This window comes from Danio rerio, chromosome 3, assembly GCF_049306965.1.
Source record: "Danio rerio strain Tuebingen ecotype United States chromosome 3, GRCz12tu, whole genome shotgun sequence".
Taxonomy (NCBI): domain Eukaryota; kingdom Metazoa; phylum Chordata; class Actinopteri; order Cypriniformes; family Danionidae; genus Danio; species Danio rerio.
Window position 1 is genome coordinate 4,439,901 of NC_133178.1, and position 20,450 is coordinate 4,460,350.

General features: G+C 44.8%; 1 protein-coding gene and 2 long non-coding RNA genes across 3 annotated transcripts in view; 1 reads left to right on the plus strand and 2 right to left on the minus strand.

Moving 5' to 3' along the window:
* LOC141381098 (uncharacterized) overlaps positions 1–19,734 on the minus strand; it is a 77,587-nt gene extending 57,853 nt beyond the window's left edge. Inside the window, exon 1 of the long non-coding RNA XR_012400713.1 lies at positions 17,200–19,734. This is a non-coding gene — a long non-coding RNA (uncharacterized lncRNA). The remainder of the gene's footprint in view (positions 1–17,199) is intronic.
* The window catches only part of LOC141381103 (uncharacterized), a 76,574-nt gene that overhangs the window by 41,706 nt on the left and 14,418 nt on the right, over positions 1–20,450 (plus strand). The window lies entirely within an intron of this gene.
* On the minus strand, positions 1,760–12,801 carry LOC110438970 (uncharacterized). The gene is made up of 2 exons (XM_073943910.1): positions 12,309–12,801; positions 1,760–3,860 (listed from the first exon to the last, which is right to left on the minus strand). The coding sequence occupies exon 2, from the start codon at positions 3,853–3,855 to the stop codon at positions 2,605–2,607; it is 1,251 nt and encodes a 416-aa protein (XP_073800011.1). The 5' UTR covers positions 3,856–3,860; positions 12,309–12,801; the 3' UTR covers positions 1,760–2,604.

Below are 20,450 nucleotides of genomic sequence, written 5' to 3' on the forward strand. Positions count from 1 at the left end.
AGAGATGATTCCCACCTGGGAAGGTCCAGTTTTACTTATTTTACCTTCTTTCGTTTTAAAAACCTTGTAAAATCAGATCTCTAGAAATTAGTTTGGAGAGTGCACCTTTTCTATTGGATCTGTTACATCAAGTAAAGTGGACATATAGTGTAAAGAAATGGGTCTCGTGGGACTACATTGTTGCATACTAGATAAACATGCAACCATTTGGTACAAGAAAAACTCTTCGGAACCAATACAAGTTTTAATTTCGGGCTTGACTGTATACTATAAATCAGGGGTGCCAAAAAACGGCACTTTTCTCCCATTAAACTTCCATTCATTCGCATACGAATGCATCAGACCAGAAACGCAAGCTCGTGCATCAAGTTTCGGAGATCGATGCGTTGGAAAAATCAAACTTGGTGAACTCTGACTTGCGAAATCGCATCACTTAACTGCGTGAGACCAATCGAGGATCAAGACATGACCTCTCTGTACAGAAATTTAAAATAATGGACCAATCGCTTGTTATTTTAATGTCTAATTATCTTGTTTAGTCCCGCCCCTTTTCGCAGCACCGTACCACAAAAGTTCGCAAGCTCAAACCCTTTTGTGTGCGCAGCTTTACTAGATATACTAGAAACTTCCTGGCAGGTGTGTTGAAGCAAGTTGAAGATAACCTCTCTAGGACACTGGCCCTCCAGGATCGAGTTTGGACACCCCTGCTATAAATACTATCGCTAGTATAAATAGTTGACAACACATACCTAAACTATGATTTGACTTTGGATTAATGTCATCAAAAATCTGTTTACATGGTAGACTCTTGATCAGAGCATTGTTTAAATTGTATTCAAATCTGAGCCTTAGTGTACATGTTAATGTACTGGTTATAGCACAGTTTGTGTGTAATAAATTATGATAGTCAATCATAACAGTCAAAGGTAGAAGTGTAGAAGAAATAAGCACAAACGTCAAAGCATATCAAAACATTCCAAGGGCCCCAAAATCACCAGTAAAAAGATCCACTTACTGAGGGAGCTGTTCAGGCCCAGCAGGTTCAGTTAGTGTAATGTAATGTAATGTGTGGTCCACAGTCATGATGGGGGGGGGGGGGGGGGGGGGGGCACTAGTGTGCCACATCCACTTGGATTATAGAGCCAGTGCTAGAGCCAATCATGGGGATGATTGGGAGGCCATGATCGGTAAGGGCTAGTGGAGGGACTTTGACCAGGACAACGGAGTTACACTCTTACTCTTTACGAGAAGTGCCATGGGATTTTTAATGACCGCAGAGAGTCAGGACCTCGGTTTAATATCTCATCTGAAAGATGGCGCCCACTAACAGTATGGTTTCCCCTTCACTTTACTGGGGCATTAGGACTCACACAGACCACAGGTTGAGCGCCCCCTGCTGGCTTCTCTAACACCACTTCCAACAGCAGCCTAGTTTTCCCATGTGGTCTTCTATCCAAATACTGATCAGGCTCAGCCCCGCTTTGCTTCAGTGAGTAACCGGTCTTGGGCTGCAGGGTGACATGGCTGTGGCATGAGTGAATGAGCTGAGATGAAGTAAAGGAACAGCATTTTTATCTAAGAGTCTTTCTGTTCTAGATGAAGAAGAGCTAGATGGAGAGTGATGGATATTGCATACTATGCAAACTGAAAAGGGTCCAGTGTGGTTGGGAAACTGGAAGGGATGTGAGGCATAAAAGAATTCTCAAAGCCCTTCATAGCGTTTGGGTCAGTGCTATGAAACCAAAGTCACACAGACAGGACACTAAACACAGCTTTAATTAAAAGTTTTATTAGATATTCATACAGCAAAAACATACATAAATGGAGTTCACTTTTTAGGTTTAGCGGCAGAACCAAACCTCACTTTGTCTTCCTAACCAATCACCTACTCCCTTAAACTTATTTTAGGAAAACCATCCCTAACACAGTTCTTCTTGTTCTTTCGACCCCACCCTCCCTTCCTCCATTTCCTAGCCTCCCATTCACAATCCTTTAACCCTATTCACTGTTACATATAGGTTGTATCGGGGGGTTCAATCACTCTGCCAAATTATTACAGAGACAGTACCCCTACTCTGAGTCTCTGGGCATCATCTTAGGATGCCCAACCTACCCACCTGTTCACCAGTCATCCTTATACCCCCCTTTCCCGTCATCCCACTGTTCTCCTACCATCCCTTTCATCCCTACAGTAAAGTCTAGCTCAAAGTGTGGTGTGGTCCATGCTGGTGAAATAGCTGTTGCAGTTGACAGGAAAGTTAAGCGGTAAAGCTTCTTGTTTTTCACAAATAAGCAAGTTTAATTCATTCCATGATCTGTGTAAAAAAACTACTTTGTTTTACTCAATGTGGACAAACAGCTTTTGGAGAGTTTCAGTCCGTCTGGAACGGTTTGGCATCTTGCAAGGTCAATGAATGCTGGAAATCAGGGAAGCAAATCTAAGCAAAACTTGTGCTAGTAAAGTCAGAATTATACTGGTATGCATGCAGTCTACGTAATAGATTTTGTTGTCTTTATTTGAGCTGTGTTACAAGCTAAATGTAGCTAAAGGTGTACCCTGTCTACCATAGGTTACTGTATTGCAAATGTTTCCAACTTATGAACCTAGCACTGATTTAGTCTTGTAACGTCAATAAAAACCCGAGCTCGTCTCCTGAAGCTTTCAATAAAGGCTCTGCGAATGTAACGGGCTGGGACTCCTCGAGGCACGATGACCTGAGACACGGTGGTGCTTTCACCAGGCCTCCGTGGCCGATTCAGCTGGACTTGCAGGTTGTAGTATCTCTGGTTGTTGCGGTTTATGATTCCCTGCATATCAATACGTACATTAGCGGAGTGCATCAGATTGGACGATGCATGCTCCACCAGATTGCCATTGTCCCAGAAGCTGATAAGGTTTTCGATCTCTTCTCTAAATTGCCCTCCATCAGTGATTGCATTAGGTGCTGGCACAGCAGAAAAGGTGGTACTTATCCTGTTTCCTCTGTCCACTTGTGTGCATATCACAATTCTCTGGGGATTATTTGCGTCGGCTCTCTTGCTGCGATGTTTGGAGTCAATGTAAGTGCACTCTTCAGGTTCAATGGGCCCACAGTAATCATAATCTTTATCTGAGGTCCAGCACCAGTTGTAACCATTGCCATGTAAGCCACAGGAGTGATCTGAGCGACATGGTGTGCCTTTATAAGTTACATCCACCTCTGGAGAGCAGTAGTCCCAGCTATTTTCAATGTGGCACCAGTAGTAATCATTTTTTTGGTAATACTGACATCTGTCAATGCAAACGTAATGATACTTAGATCGGTGGAGGAACATCTTTGGCTCTACGAGCCCACAGTAACCCCAGCCACCCGCCACTGCACACCACTTGTAGTCATTAGTGCGCTTTTCACATGGGCTGTCTTCTTTACACTGTCTGTTCATGTAATCTGTGTTATTATTAGGTGAACAGTAATCCCATCCCTTTTCAGTATTGCACCAATAATAGTATTGACCTCTCTGTTCACAGTAATCAAAACACTGTGCGCCTGTGTATGATCCATAATGGATCAGGCCGTCCATCACGAGTCCACAGTATCCCCATTGAATTAAACCAATTTTGCACGAATAGTAGTCGTTTCCATTTTTCTCACACCTTTCACTGCACTGCCTGCCCCAGTAGTCTACGCCTGTTTTAGGTGAACAGTACATTGTCTGGCACTGTCCATCTTTATCAATGGTCTTGCACTTGTACTCGCCCCAGTAGACTTTGCAGTCTTCAATACAACGGGTTCCTAGATGAGTCCAGAAAGTTTTCCCAGCACTCGATGAACAGAAGACGAGGAGCAAAAGAAGAGAGACGTTCAGACGCTCCATTCTTTCTGTCAAGAGGAGAGTGAAGTGAATAAAGGCATCATGCTGTAAAAACAACATCATTTTTTCTAGCACTTCTTACTGAACAACTCTAAACATTACAATAAGGAAGTTATTTCAGGTGAGCTCTAAATTCCACTATGAAAATTAATATTTTATTGATATTTCTTACATTTTATGTACATCAAAAGACTACCTAAATGTGAATTGGAAAATAAATACCTAGAGTAATATCGTTACATCTGATTGTCAGCCATACATAGGCTAAATACTTTGTTTTTGAAAATGAGATATTGAAATCTTGGGATATTTATTACCTCCTTTATTAGGTGAAATTTATGTTGAGTTGCCAGATTTCCAGTGTTCTACCCATAATTATTTCAAAAGTTCACACTTAGTGAAGTTTATTCATAAACTAATTTCGAGAGGATCACGTGCTTATGATTTATCACGTCCAGTCTCGCATTTGCTAATCACTAATCTTCCAATCATATGAGCCCTAAGGCACCATAAATTGTCTAAGTTTCCAGTTCACTTTATCTTCGTTTGGAAGAAGCAGCTTCACCGTAGCTAGCTCCGTTGAAGAACCAACTCTAAACCAGCATGGACAACTAAAGCAGCAACAAGCTACAATCTTCAGGATCTTCATTTGGAAGAACGCTCTGCTCTGCTCATCAACTACAAAAGCTACAAGTGCTACAAGCTACAAAAGCTTCAAGCTACTATCTACAATATACAATCTAAAAGCTTCAATCTACAAGCTACAATATACAAGCTACAGCAACAACAACAACAACTACTATTGCTACCATTTCAAACAACTACAACTCCAACAATTTCATCAACAGCTTAAACAACAACACCAAAACCTTCCACTTCAAAGAGCCTCCACAACGCATCTGCTGTGTCTTCAACCTTATTTCCCAGCAAGATATAAGCCAAACTCCAAAGCTATTGCAATAAAACGGAACCCTCACCTTCTCCTAGCAGTACACATGCTATCCATCGTTTAACAGATTGTTTGCTGGAATGTGTTCAGCAGAGCAGCAGCTCCAGCCACAAACAATGTTGAATTTGATCAACAAAATGGCCGCCAGGCTTTTTGCACCTTTTGCATGGCCTGACTGAAACTCCTTAAGCCAATAGCTGTAAAGATAAGCGTCTCCATCCAATGAGCTAAGAGACTGGAGATGGTCCCGCCCTCTCTCTTGACTCTGTTGCAAAGACCTTATGAATGAATAGGCCAGACACGCTTGTAAATTTAGTTAAAATTAAAAAAAAAAAAAAAAAAAAAAAAAAAAAAAAAAAAAAAAAAAAAATTTTAAAATTCCATTTGACATTTAACTTCTGAAAAGATTATTACCCAACCAGTAAATATTAACAAGCTATTGAAAAACATTATGCCATCAAGCACAGAAGTCCAATTGTAATACGCCAGCGACTCATGTGTTGATTTACAAGCGTCATATAAGATTATATAGCAAGTCAGTCGGATGTGAAAACGGCAAAGAAACAAACTTCCCACTTGACTGTTATAAATACAAATTTAAACTTCACTATCACTTCACATGCTCAGTCTTCAAGGGGTACCAGTTTTCCAGGACCACCAGACTAGCCATATCCCATGTCCTCAGCTCTCCATTCATCTGTCATCCCGTTAGGAGACGAACACCCACCCCTACCATCCTTGCACATCGTATCAATGAAGTCATCGGACCATGCATTATCAAAAGCGCTTCCATTTACAGCCGCCCATGCCCTTATTAAGATGCCTCGCATGGATATAAACTAAAACAATTTTCATGTCTGCCATACTTGTATTATTTTGCAAAGATTTAATTTCTGATTCTCTTTGTTTTTCTATTTTAGAGATCATGACTGCTGGCTCCAGAAGCTGACCCTCATCCAACCTATTACAATCCACATCCTCTTCACAAAGGATACATTCCATTTTTCACTTTATCCAATCTGTCCTAACCTGCAGTCTGCAACCTCCGAACCTAAAACCGTCGATTATCTTATTAAAAAGAAATCGACAACAACTTCATGATTGGAACTCCAAGGCTCCTCCTTTTAATATCTCGCGCATTAGCCCCATTGGTGTCGCTACTCAAAAAATGTTCTGGCAAAAACGCCTTGTAGTCGACCTTTCGTCCCAACACAATTGCTCCTTTCCTAGCATTAACAGCACTATCCCATTGGACGAATATTTACTTAACTACCACGACATTGATCAAGAGATCTCTCTCATAAAGATAGCCAGTCGTAACTCCTGGCTAGCCAAAGAAGACATTTCCCCTACCTTTAAAATCATGCCAATCCACCCAGACTTCTGGCACCTTTTGGCATTTATTGGCGAAATCAATTCTATTTTTCGGATGCAAAAGCAGCCCAAAAAATATTTGACATAATGTCAGAAGCTTTATGCTGGATTCTGTCTAATATTTACGAAATACCATACCTCATTCACCTTCTAGACGATTTTCTTATTTCCCCCCCGTCATCTCCTCCAGCCAAACACCTAGCGATCACCCAGCAGGTTTTCGCTGATCTCGGAAGGACCCAGTACTTCAATCGAATTTCTGGGTATTAATCTAGACTCGCATAAATTCCAAGCATCCCTTCCTAAAGAGAAAATCAATCGAATAATTTCTCTATCTCAAATTTTCCTTGAAAAACAGATGTGCACACAACGAGAACTCCTACCAATTCTCGGCCATCTAAATTTCGCTATGCGCATTATTCCTTTCATTTCCCACCTCCATCAATTATCCACCACAGTTCATGGTTTAGAAGAAACAATTTTTCTCTCCAAACCCAGTCGCGATGAACTTTGCTTATGGATCTCTTTCCTTAAGCAATGGAACGGCTGTTCCTTTTTCTACAGCGACTTGATTGCATCCCCTATTGACATCAACACATACACAGACGCTGCCCCTCCAATAGGTTACAGTGGCTAATATAAAGGACACTGGTTTGTCTCAACATGGCCAACCCAATTGTAATTCCATTCCAAAGACCAATGTTTTTCAGCCCTCTTCAAATTCTACCCTATCATCGCAGCAGCCATCCTGTGGGGGGACGAATGGTCTACATCTAGCATTCTCTTTCACTATGATAACGAAGCTACAGTGCATTGCATTAACAAAGGGCGCTCCCACTCCCAATCGCTTATGCCATTTTTAAGACACCTTATCTGGATATCTGCTAAAAAACAATTTATCATGATTGCTGAACATGTACCTGGTTGCAAAAACCAAATCGCTGACTCTCTCTCTCTCATTTCTCTTTGCAGATATTCTGGCAACTAGCCCCGGAAGCAGACCCTCACCCAACGCCGGTCCCTCCTTATTCAGTAACGATATTTCCATAAACCACCCACTTCATAATCTTCATCAAACTTCTCTATCTCTTATCCTACAAGCAATAGCTCCCAGAACCCTCAATGCATACCTCACAGCATGGAATTCGTTCAAACAATTCCATACCATGCTAGACAACCCATTACACTCAAAATCCTTACCTCATGCATCTACACCCTCTGTAAAGGTTACATTTCCTCCCATACAGCCCGCACCTTAGATGCTATGTTCAATCTAGCATTTTTTGGGGGGTTTCTTAAATGTTCTGAATTAACAGTTACATCCAAATTTAACCCTCTACTCCACCCCACCATCTCAGATCTAGCTTTGCAAGACAGGGAAACTATCTCTTTCCTTATCAAACAAAGCAAAACAGATTAATTCCAGAGAGGACACTCTATCCTCATTTTCAATATTCCTTCACCTACACGCCCATTCCAAACCCTCTTAGCCTAGAAAATCTCAAGAGGCTAACCCACTGGCCCCGCTTTTTACTGATGACGCTAACCGTCCAGTATCTCGATTCTGGTTTCAAAAACACCTTAAAGAAATCTTTCACCTATCAGGTTTTTTCCCAGAGCCCTTTTCCAGCCACTCACTCAGGATTGGCGCAGCCACTACAACGGGCTCTCACACCATCAGATCCAGACCCTTGGTTGCTGGTCTTCTGAAGTTTTCAAATCTTATATACGTCTCAGTAAATACCACCTCAAGAAAGCCCAACAGGCTTTAACCAACCCCCAAGCACCTCCTCACACGGCTCCAACTCAAAAAGGTGTCTAACAGAGCCTCGACTCTCGCAAGAGTCATCCAATCCAAACCCCGCAGAAGCCCAATTGTCCACCCATGGCACCCTTACATGTTTGCCAAGGACTCCCTCAAGGGCCATTGCAGTTAGCATCTTCTGCAATCACCAATAGCTATTTACAGATGCAGACGTTTGTATCCACATGTTCTTTGCGCATTTACTGCGTTTGTACATATGTATTATATTTGTGCTTGTTCCCTTCTTCCAACTTTTCCAAATCTTTTATCCTTATAACCCTACTTTTCAGCCTCTCGTTCCTTTCTTCTCTACACTCCACTCCCAACTAATCTATTTTACACTCTACCTCTAATGATCTTGTTTCTCCTGTCTAGACTCTTCAGACTCCCGAAGGGGCCCCCTTGAGCTCCAACTCTCGCAGGATTCGGCCATAGCGGCCATAGTCCTTTCTTCTTCACGATATTACCTATTCTTTTTCCGCCTAGACTCTTTCTCCAAGCTCCAAACCCCGCAGGGGTCCGCTCAAGCTAAAACTTCTTCACTCTACTTCAACTACCTCTCTTCTCCTTATGACTCACCCTCTAGCTCTGACCCCCACAGGGGTCGCTCCGAGCCCCAATCTCTCGCAAGAGTTATCCAAATCCTCTTTCCCACTCACTGATATCTATCTCCTCCTATCCGCAATCTACCCTCAAGCTCTGACCTCCACAAAGGTCGCTCAGAGCTCCAACTCTCACAAGAGTTACTCTCTTCCACTCACTGCTACCTATCTCCCCCTATCTACACTCTACCCCCAAGCTCTGACCTCCACAGAGGTCGCTTCAAGCTCCAACTCTCGCAAGAGTTACTCTCCTCCACTCATTGCTCCTCCCAGCTACACTCTACCCTCAAGCTCAAACCTCCGCAGAGGTCACTCCTATCTACACCCTACCCTCAAGCTCAAACCTCCGCAGAGGTCACTCCTATTTACACCCTACCCTCAAGCTCAAACCTCCGCAGAGGTCGCTCCTATCTACTCCCTACCCTCAAGCTCTAACCTCCGCAGAGGTCACTCCTATCTACACCCTATCCTCAAGCTCAAACCTCCGCAGAGGTCACTCCTATCTACACCCTACTTTCAAGCTCAAACCTCCGCACAGGTCGCTCCTATCTACTCCCTACCCTCAAGCTCTAACCTCCGCAGAGGTCACTCCTATCTACACCCTATCCTCAAGCTCAAACCTCCGCAGAGGTCACTCCTATCTATACCCTACCTTCAAACTCAAACCTCCGCAGAGGTCGCTCCTATCTACACCCTACCTTCAAGCTCAAACCTCCGCAGAGGTCGCTCCTATCTACACCCTACCTTCAAGCTCAAACCTCCGCAGAGGTCACTCCTATCTATACCCTACCTTCAAGCTCAAACCTCCGCAGAGGTCGCTCCTATCTACACCCTACCTTCAAGCTCAAACCTCCGCAGAGGTCGCTCCTATCTACTCCCTACCCTCAAGCTCTAACCTCCGCAGAGGTCACTCCTATCTACACCCTACCCTCAAGCTCTAACCTCCGCCGCTCTAAACTCAAACTCTCACAAAGCTCCATCTTTCATAAGAGCTACTCTCCTCCACTCTCTGCTCCATACCTTCACTCTACTCTGGCCCCCGCAGGGGTCACTTAGAGCTCCAACTCCTACAAGATTCACTCAAAGTTCTCTTTCACTGCTTCAAACCACCTATTCTCCCCTTCTTCTTAACCCCGAAAACCATGACCCCCGCAGGGGTTCCTTCAAACTCTAACTCCAGCAAGAGTTATTAGAATCCTCTTTTCACCCTTATTAATCCTATCTAATTAATGCCCATGCATTTAACCTCTTTTCTTCTACTATATCCAGCAGCCGGATATAGCTCTAAATTTCCTGCCTTTTGGGGGGTTTTTCTTCGAATACGCGGCTGCTGTCCCGAGCGATTAATTCTGCATTTTGGGGAGTTCTGAGATCCACCGAGCTCAGGCTCCCTTCTTGCTCTGCCAACGGGAGGAAGCCCCGGGCTCGAGGAGCCCTTGAGCTCGGGGCTCTCTCCCGGGACAGCATGCCAAATAAGCTTTGTAAATCATCAGCTAAGTGTGAACTCTTGAAGTGAAGTTTATTCATAAACTAATTTCGAGAGGATCACGTGCTTATGATTTATCACGTCCAGTCTCGCATTTGCTAATCACTAATCTTCCAATCATATGAGCCCTAAGGCACCATAAATTGTCTAAGTTTCCAGTTCACTTTATCTTCGTTTGGAAGAAACCCCCCTCCTCCCCTATTCTCCTCCTTTACCTGTAATTGGGCGGCACGGCGGTCCAGTGGTTAGCACTGTGAACCACACAGCAAGAATACTGCCGGTCCTAGTTCGATAGGACCGGTGAGTGTTTCTGTGGGGAGTTTGTATGTCCTTCCCGTGTCCGCGTGGGTTTTCCCCGGGCTCTCCGGTTTCCTCCCACCATCCAAAGACATTCAACATACTTAACAATCAAGCTGGTCTAATTCCTTACGTTCCCTTAGCTACAGCGGCAGGGGAGTTCTGAGATCCACCGAGCTCAGGCTCCCTTCTTGCTCTGCCAACGGGAGGAAGCCCCGGGCTCGAGGAGCCCTTGAGCTCGGGGCTCTCTCCCGGGACAGCATGCCAAATAAGCTTTGTAAATCATCAGCTAAGTGTGAACTCTTGAAGCTGATGATTGATTATAAAGCTTGTTTGGCATGCTGTCCCGGGAGAGAGCCCTGAGCTCATAAGATTCTCGAGCCGGGGGCTTCCTCCCATTTGCAAGGGGAGAGGTGAATTAGAGCTCAGTTAGGACTCGGGAACTCCCCTGTGTAGTAGCTAATGAACAGATGGTGATTGCTCTTAAGAGATAACTACTTACTAGGAGCATGTCTATGGTGCTGATTTGGATTAGTTAATTAACTTAGGTTGCATATTTTTGGGCGGTGCGTGGAAACCAGGGAACCCGGGGGAAACCCACATGAGCATGGGGAGAATGTGTAAACTCTACGCCAAAACGTCAACTGGCTTGATAAGGACCAAAACCAGTGATGTTCTTGTTTTGAGACAACAGTGCTAACCACTGGGCCACCGTGTCACCCATCTAGGAAAGGATGAGTAGCGGTGTAAGCGGGGAGTGTTCAAGACGAAGATGGCTGTTATATAGAACTTAGGGTATTTATAGTGGCTTAGGAATCGTCTGATTGGTGAATCATAAATTGATTAATGCGAGACCGGCTGCAAGCAATCATAGGCATGTGATCCTCTCGAAATTATTATTGTCAGTGGACCAACCTATTGTCAGTTTCCCACCATCTTTTTTGGACAGTTTTATAAGAGCAGTTGCTCTACTTAAGGGATGACAGCGGGGAACAAATGTAGATGCAAAACATGAAGCACAAAGAATGGAATGTAAAAAGCATACAGTTGAAGTCAGAATTATTAGCCCCCTTGAATTATTAGACTGCTTGCTTATTTTCTCCCCAATTTCTTTTTAACGGAGAGCAGATTTTTTTTCAACACATTTCTAAATATACTAGTTTTAATAACTCATTTGTAATAACTGATTTAATTTATCTTTGTCATGACGACAGTAAATAATATTAGACTAGATATTCTTCAAGACACTTCTATACAGCTTAAAGTGACATTTAAAGGCTTAACTAGGTTAATTAGGGTAACTAGGCAGGTTAGTGTAATTAGGCAAGTGATTGTATAATGATGGTTTGTTCAGTAGACTATCGAGAAAAAAATGTGCTTAAAGGGGCTAATAATTTTGTCTCTAAAATAGTGTTAAAAAGATTAATAACTGTTTTTATTCTAGCCGAAATAAAACAAATCAGACTTTCTCCAGAAGAAAAAATATTATCAGACATACTGTGAAAATTTCCTGAATCTGTTAAACATCATTTGGGAAATATTTAAAAAAGAAGATAGAAATTCAAAGGGGGCTTATAATTCTGACTTCAACTGTATATTCACATTGAGTAGTGTTTGTTTTAATTGGCCACTTTGTCTTTGACTTTAAATAATTATGAAGTTGGAACATAATTGAACAAGGTAACAAACAAATTCAGCCCGTGGAATAGAAAGATCACTGTAATGCATTAACAATGAACTAATCTGTGCGAAATCTCTTAAAAGATCGTTTTTGGTACAAATTAAGACCCTCTTAGATATCAAAACATTCAACTTCAACACTGAGGAAAATCTAAATAAATGAATACAAATTGTGCTCCTATATTGACAGGGTAACCAGATCCCTGCTCCTACATCTCTGCAATCCAAACAAGTCCAATTTACCTTAAAATAATTTGTTCTTACCTATTAATTTAGAGTGAGGTCAGCTTTTCAGCAACCCTGGGTGGTGTCTGTACAGCTGCAAACAGGTTTGGCTTCTTAGGGTTTGATTGGAGTAAGTGTTCAGGCTCAGATCATAGGTTATGAAAGAAATTACTCAGAGACTTCGCTGTATATACTCTTCTGAATACAGGGTTTCTCAGTTCTAGCATGAATTCCTTTTTTGGACATACGTTCAGTTTGACCCTTGCTAATGTTGTAACTAGTTCTTGTGACTTAGCAAAAACATGATTAAATAGCTGATGCAGGTAAGGAGAGATAAGCAGTGAAGCTTCTTGTTTTTTGCACGTAACACATTGAACTTTCGTTGCTGTCACACCCTGTATTACAAAATTACTTTTATCATCTTAACGCTACTAAAGAATTGCACACAAAAGAAAACCACACAGTCACAGTGAGGTCCCTTCTTAAAAACTTACAGGATATACCACAATATTTTACCAGCTTTCCTAATCACGTTCTTGTTCCTTCTACCACTCATCCCAAGGCCCCCAGAGATTATGCAGCGCCATTGATGTGATCCAAAACCTGTGAAGACATAATGCCAAGTTATCCGATATAACATTTTGTTTGTTTTATTGTTAAGCTCATTAAGGGGAGATTTATTTTTGAGTTAATTATCCCTTTTTTAAAGTGTGATTGCTTTACTTGGGGTCTCTTTAACGTTGGCTTTGCTTTGATTGCTGTTGCTGTCTTTGAATCACTGATCTAGCCAGTGATGTTTAAGGGCGTATAATAATGGTGCTGTGGTATCAATTACACCAGAGATGCCCAAACTAGGGCTTGCTGGCTAAAGTTGGCCCATGGTAACCTTTGATTTGGCCCGCCATCCCATCTGAGAGAGGGGGAATGATAGAGATGGTTTAGAGCAGGCGTGACCAACCCTGTTCCTCGAGATCAACCTTCCTGCAGATTTCAGTTGCAACCCATATCTAACACACCTGCCTGTAATTATCAAGTGCTGTTCAGGTCCTAATTAATTTGCTCAGGTGTGTTTGATCAGGGTTGGAGCTGAACTTTGCAGGAAGGTCGATCTCCAGAAACTGGGTTAAGCACCACTGGCTTATGCTGCGTTCACACCAGACGCGGCACGCGTGAGTGATTTAAGTCAATGCAAACACTCGAATAGACATCCTGTGGCGCGATATGCGCAAATTGCACGGCACGAATGACGAGAATTGCGCGGTGTGCATCGCGCTAATGGCGTGGCGCGAATTGAGCGTCCTGCGCGTTTGACGTGCGAATCACTTGTTTTCGAAAATCTGAACTTCAGCGGACATTTGCGCCGCGTTAAACAATCAGGTGCTTGCTCTTGTGGGGGCTTGATTGTGACGTATCACCTGTTGTCGGTGTCCCGGGGGAATCCCCCAGCAGACACCGACAAGAAGTTCATCAAACTGGGCTGGGCTCAGTCAGAAGCACTGCTGAAAACCTCCATCAGCCAGGTTCAGTTTCTGGAGGAGTCTATGAGCTTAAAGAGCTGGATGCACCTCTGAAAGCATGTAGTGGACTCAGACACTGCTCTAAACGTATCGACGCTGTTTATCATCCTTCATAAAGCACATAAACACTGTAATTTTCTTCATAAAATCCATGTTAGCCCTTTAGCTATGAAGCTAGAGTCACGGGGCAGACAGAAGCCCAGCCCATCACGCGAATCCACGTCTGTTCTGAAGTGAATTTGACACGTGAATGAAGCGGGGTTTGACGCGCGAATGAAGCGATTAACCTCAAATGTTTACGCGGCTATTTACGTGCGATTTATCCACGCATTCCGCGTCTGGTGTGAACACAGCATTAGAGATTGCCATTTCAAATACAACAACATTTTATTTGCTTGTTTTATTGTTAAGCTACAAAAACAGCTAATTGAAATAAAATGTTTCAATTTAAATGCTGTAATTTTAATTGTAGTTTAAATTGTACATACTGTCAACTGACGCATAGAGGACAATGCTGAGACTTTGGTGAGTAAATCATGCGATTACTAATGCAATTGCTTCACGAGTTCACACTTGCATTCGGTTAAGTATAAAGCATATTTGGCGTGCTGTCCGGGGGGAGGGCTCTGAGCTCGAGGGGACACTCCAACTCGAGCTACGCCCCTTATCAGGAACAAAGAGGAATCGGTATTCGAGCGAAGTGTCTAGCCCGGCCCCAGAACGCTCCCCCCGGGAATTCGATGCAAGAGGTGAGGTGACGGGGTGGTGGAGGGATGCTAAAGTCGTGAGATGCTGCAGGTAAGACAGCTTTGGTATATATAGGGGTTTGTTCACTCCCTGATTTGGTAATGGGTTGATTGTCGATGACGTGTTCGATACTGAAACTTCTGCGCGTGCTCCTCCCGAAATTTGTTTACAAACATCACTTCACGAGTTCACACTTGCATTCGTTTAAGTATAAAGCATATTTGGCGTGCTGTCCGGGGGGAGGGCTCTGAGCTCGAGGAGACACCCCAACTCGAGCTACTCCCCTTATCAGGAACAAAGAGGAATCGGTATTCGAGCGAAGTGTCTAGCCCGGCCCCAGAACGCTCCCCAAAAAGTGCTATTTGGTTACAGGACAGCAGCCATACAAGTGTGCGAACCCCCCAAAATTGCTGATCTTAAAAATTTTGGAGGGTAGCTGTTGAGTTGTAAGGTATGTATTTCGGGAGGAGGCGGTTGTAGAATTACAAGGTGTACGTCTCCCGTAGGAGCGGTCACTGCGCTTGCAGTGGTGCAGAGTTGTAAAGTGTACGTCTCCCGTGGGAGCGGTCACTGCACTTGCAGTGGTGCGTAATTGTAAGGTGTACGTCTCCCATGGGAGCAGTCACTGCGCTTGCAGTGGTGCATAATGATAAGGTGTACGTCTCCCGTAGGAGCGGTCACTGCGCTTGCAGTGGTGCATAATTGTGATGTGTACGTCTCCCATGGGAGCAGTCACTGCGCTTGCAGTGGTGCATAATTGTGAGGTGTATGTCTCCTATGGGAGCAGTCACTGCGCTTGCAGTGGTGCGTGATTGTAAGGTGTACGTCTCCCGTAGGAGCAGTCACTGCACTTGCAGTGGTGCATGATTGTAAGGTGTACGTCTCCCGTAGGAGCAGTCACTGCACTTGCAGTGGTGCATGATTGTAAGGTGTACGTCTCCCGTAGGAGCAGTCACTGCGCTTGCAGTGGTGCATAATTGTAAGGTGTACGTCTCCCGTAGGAGCGGTCACTGCACTTGCAGTGGTGCATAATTGTGATGTGTACGTCTCCCATGGGAGCAGTCACTGCGCTTGCAGTGGAGCATGATTGTAATGTGTACGTCTCCCATAGGAGCAGTCCCTGCGCTTGCAGTGTTGTATAATTGTGAGGTGTACGTCTCCCGTAGGAGCAGTCACTGCACTTGCAGTGGTGCCTAATTGTAAAGTGTACGTCTCCCGTAGGAGCAGTCACTGCGCTTGCGGTGATGCATAAGCATAGGGTGTATGTCTCCCGTGGGAGCTGTCACTGCGCTTGCGGTGGTGTACTATTGTGAGGTGTACGTCTCCTGTAGGAGCGGTCACTGCATTAGCGGTGGTGCGTAAAAAATGTGTGTCTCCTGTATGGGTGGTACCTGCTCTTGAAATAATGTGTGATGGTGAGGTGTACGTCCCCGTAGGAGCTGCCACTGCTTTAGCGGTGGTGCATCGTGATAATGTGCGGGTCTCCTGTATAATTGTTGGTTGCGCTTGCGGTGTTCTGTAATAAGTGTGTTTCTCCCCTAGGGCAGTCGTTGCGCTAGCTGTGATGTTTGATATTAATGATGAGGTGTGCGAGATAAGTTGTGCGACTCCGGTTAGAGCGACGCTACGAGCTTTATCAAGATAGTATGCGCAGGGTATTTTGAGAAAGAACTTTGTGATTGTCGATGACGAAGTGTAGCGGATATGTCGTGATGTGCTCTAGTGGGTGTCGAATTATCTTAAAGGGGTTTTTTGATGAGGGTTCGTTGGGCTCTTCTAATGTTAGAGCGGTCAGATCGAATGTAGCACTTAAAGGCCTGAGAGGACCAGCGTCCGAGTGTTTGGATCTGCTGCTCTGATAGACCATTTTGTGCTGAGGTGGTAGCTGCGCCAATTCTGAAAGAGTGGCTGGAGAAGTTGTTGGCTGGGAAGCCGGACTTAATAAGGACGCATTTAAGATGCTTTTGAAACCAAAAACGGGTGACTGGGCGATTGCTGTCGTCTGTGAATAGAGGGTCTGCTAGGGAAGAAGCTTGAGATTTCCGCATTTGTAAAAATGCTAGCAGTGTTTGGTATGGATAAATAGGTGATTGAAGGTTAAAGATGTAGATATAATGGCCTTTCTTAGCTTGATCAGTTTTGCTTTGTTTAATAAAAAAGGAAATGGTTTCGTTGTCTAATGTTACTAAATCGGATACGGTGGGATGAATATTTGGGTTGAACCCAGAAGTAATAGTGAGTTCTGAACACCTCAAAAATCCGAAGAACGCTAATATAAACATCGCATCGAGTGTACGTGCTGTGTGGATTGATTCATATCCTTTGCGAAGAGTGGATATGCATTTAGTGAGCGTTTTCAGTGTTATGGGTTGTCGTGTGTCTTAACGTGTGGGGTGGTTTCTTTGTATGCCTTTCAATAAAAGAGCAGTTTGAGAATTAGCTAAGTGAGGTGCGGGGGAACCAAAAATTAGTTTGTGGAAAAATTGAATTCCACTTAAATAGCCTTTGATGGAATTGATCTGGAGGTTTTTGGTGATGGTCAAGTAGGTTATGTAGGATGAGATGGTTAGTAGGGAAAAATCAGGAAACAGTATGTTATAACATGCGTGGAATGTTTTAAAACTTTTCCATGCTGTTAAATATGACTGCAGGGTTCTAGGCGCCACCGCCTGAAGGATATATTCGAGGGAGGCTCCGAGCAGGTTTTTTAAAGGATGATCTATGGGAATATCAGCTCCGAATAAGGAGGGACTTGGACTGGAAACTGATCCGCCTCTGGTGCCAAATTTCTGAATTTCTGGAAAGCAAAGCGAGAGAGAGAGTCAGCAATTTGATTTTTGGATCCAGGAATGTGCTTTGCAGTTAAAATAAATTGTTCACATGCTGATATCCAAGTGAGTCTTCTAAGTAGAGGAATTAATGCTATAGAATTTGAACGACCTTTATTTATACAGTGAACGGTTGCTTCATTGTCACAGTGGATTATAATGCTGGAAGAGGACCATTCTTTCCCCCATAGGGATGCAGCGACGACTAGTGGATAGAGTTCGAATAGCGCCGATGATTTAAGTGATTGCGGCAGGTCTAACAGCTGGGGCGGCCAGGTGGACGCAAACCAGCGTCCTTGGTAATAGCCTCCGAATCCGATTGACGGGGCAGCATCGGTGAATAGTTTGATGTCTACTGGGGAGGATATTAGGTCGCTGTAAAAGAATGAGAGACCATTCCATTGTTTGAGGAATAATATCCATAAACGGAGTTCATTTAAACTACTATCATCGATGGATATTTGATCCTCTAGACTGTGAGCTGAAGACGCGAGAGCTAAGAGGTGAGAAATGAACGATCGGCCTTGGGGAATTATGCGCATTGCGAAATTCAAGTGTCCGAGGACTGATAATAGCTCGCGCTTAGAACAGGTGGGGCTCTCTAATAGGGAGGAAGCTACCAGGATTGTTCATACGATTTTCTCTTTTGGTAAGGACGCTTGGAATTTGTTGGAGTCTAATTTAATGCCCAAGAATTCGATTGAAGTGCTTGGACCGGCGGTTTTTTCTTCTGCTATGGGAATCCCGAGTTCGGCGAAAACCTTCTGAACTGTCAGGAGGTGCGCGGCTGGGATAGCGTCGGGTGGTGAGATGATTAGAAAATCGTCTAATAGATGGATTAAGTGCGGGATCGCGTAGTTATTGGAAAGGATCCAGCATATTGCTTCCGACAGCGTATCGAAAATTTTTGGGCTACTTCTGCAACCGAAGGTTAGGCGGACGGACAAATAATAATTATCCCGCCAGAGGATGCCGAAAAGGTGCCAGAAATCAGGATGGATGGGCATAACTTTAAAGGCGGATGTTATGTCGACTTTAGCCATCCAAGCGCCGCGACCCGCTATTTTGATTAGTGAAATAGCTTGGTCGATGTCATGATAATTCATAGCGAACTCATCAGGAGGGATTTGACTGTTGATGCTGGGAAACGGAGAGTTATGTGGGGAGGAAAGGTCGATTATAAGGCGTTTTTTATCGGAGAATTTCCGACTAACGCGGTATACGCTAAACGGAGGTGCGTAGAAAGGGCCAATCATGAAATTTTCGTCTACTTCTTTTTTAATTAAAAGATCGACGACATCGGGTTCGGCGAGAGCGGATTGAAGATTTGGACAAATAAGACTATTAGAGGGGAGGCTAATTACACCTGGATGAAAACCTGAAGACAGACCCGTTAATAGATATTCAGTGAATTTAGGATCGGGATGTTGTAACAATTCCGATCTCAGTCGAGAAACATTCACAGGAGTCGATAGATAATTTTTTGCATTTTTATTCACAGATCTTTTGACTGGACATACCGAGCGGGCATGAGCGCCGCCACAGAAATTGCAGACATGCAAGAAACGACATTTCTGTCTCCAGCACCTGCCGCTGTTAAACTCATTGCAGGGTCTGGCAGAAGCTGTGACAGAAGGGCGGTGACCAGAAAGGAGGGACGGGATATTTGGGTTTGAAGGGACGTAACTGGTGGATCTGGGCTTGGCTAGTTCGGGTTGGGGAGAAGGGATGGGATTTATGAATGGGCAGGACTCAGTGGGGTGGGTGGTGGATCGGCAGACCGCGCAAGATATATTGCGGCAACCAGAAAATATCTTGTTGTGAAGTTCTGTGTCTAAGGCTCCCCAGTATGGGGACTGGTTCCATTGGGAGATGCGTATGGCGCATTTTGCGGAAAAAAGGCGGTGATAAGTATAGAAATGGCAGCCTCCATATGAAAGCGCGAGCTCAGCGACTATCGCGAGATAGTCATTGAGCTCGCGCCTCCTGTGGGGGTAAACTGAACAGATTACTTCTGTGTAGCGTGAAAAGGCTACGGTGAATTCGGGGAAAGTAAGGATACGGGACTGAATGTAATTTGTGTTTTTTAGGGTTACTGAGAATTGGCCGCAATCTATCTGGCGGTCTGCCGATGTGGGTGGAATGGGTGAGAGGAGGGAAAAAAGATCAACATCCGAACCTGACAGGATTTGGTTCCTGATGGTGTTGGAGACAGGTGCAGGATCCAGGGCGAGGGCGTTGGGTGGAACTGGTAGAGGGGTGGCTGTGGACAGAGAAAAAGATTTAGTGTGAGAAAGTGACTGTGGGAAGTTAGGTGCTGGAGCTGTTTGCGGAGGCATGCTCACGCTACAGCTGGCATTGGGATCATGAGTGGTAAGCACGGAGGAGAGAGGAGGGGCAGCCGACGGCAGTGACATCAGCGGAGGCGGCCTCACGCTGGAACTTGTGTCGGTGTTTGGAGGGAAGTAGGAAGCTAGAGCCGGTTGTGGAGGCATGCTCACGCTACTGCTGGCTCTAGGAACGCGGGTGGAAGAAAGGGGGAAGAGTGGGGGCGCTACCGTCGCCAGTGACATCAGCGGAGGCGGCCTCACGCTGGAACTTGCGTCAGTGCCTGGGGGGAAGTAGGAGGCTAGAGCCGGTTGCGGAGGCATCCTCACGCTACTGCTGGCTCCAGGATCTCGGGTGGAAGAAAGAGGGAAAGGCGGAGGGGCTACCGTCGCAAGTGACATCAGCGGAGGCAGCCTCACGCTGGAACTTGCGTCGGGGCCTGGAAAAACTTGGGGAAGAAAAGGAGGGGTTAGAGAAGCTGGGGTTTGAGCTGGGAGCGGAGGCGGCCTCACGCTCGCGCTGCTCGTGGGAATTTGGAAGGGGTGAGCGGGCGGGTTATGAGTTGGGGCTTGTGCTTCCTGTAGCGACCCTGCGCTTGAGTTGGACGGGGAGCAGCGGGCCAAGGATGGACTTCTGGTTCCGCTAGCGGAGGCAAGCTCACGCTTTGCTGGCGGCTTGAGGGAGCGAGTCTAGAGCCGGCGTTGATCCCAACTTCCGGGGATTGGGTTCCTGCGTCATCGGGACCCGGGGCACGCCCCAGA

What these genes read in the sequence shown, in the direction of transcription:
- LOC110438970 (XM_073943910.1), bottom strand. Translation starts at nt 3,855, where the DNA reads ATGGAGCGTCTGAACGTCTCTCTTCTTTTGCTCCTCGTCTTCTGTTCA.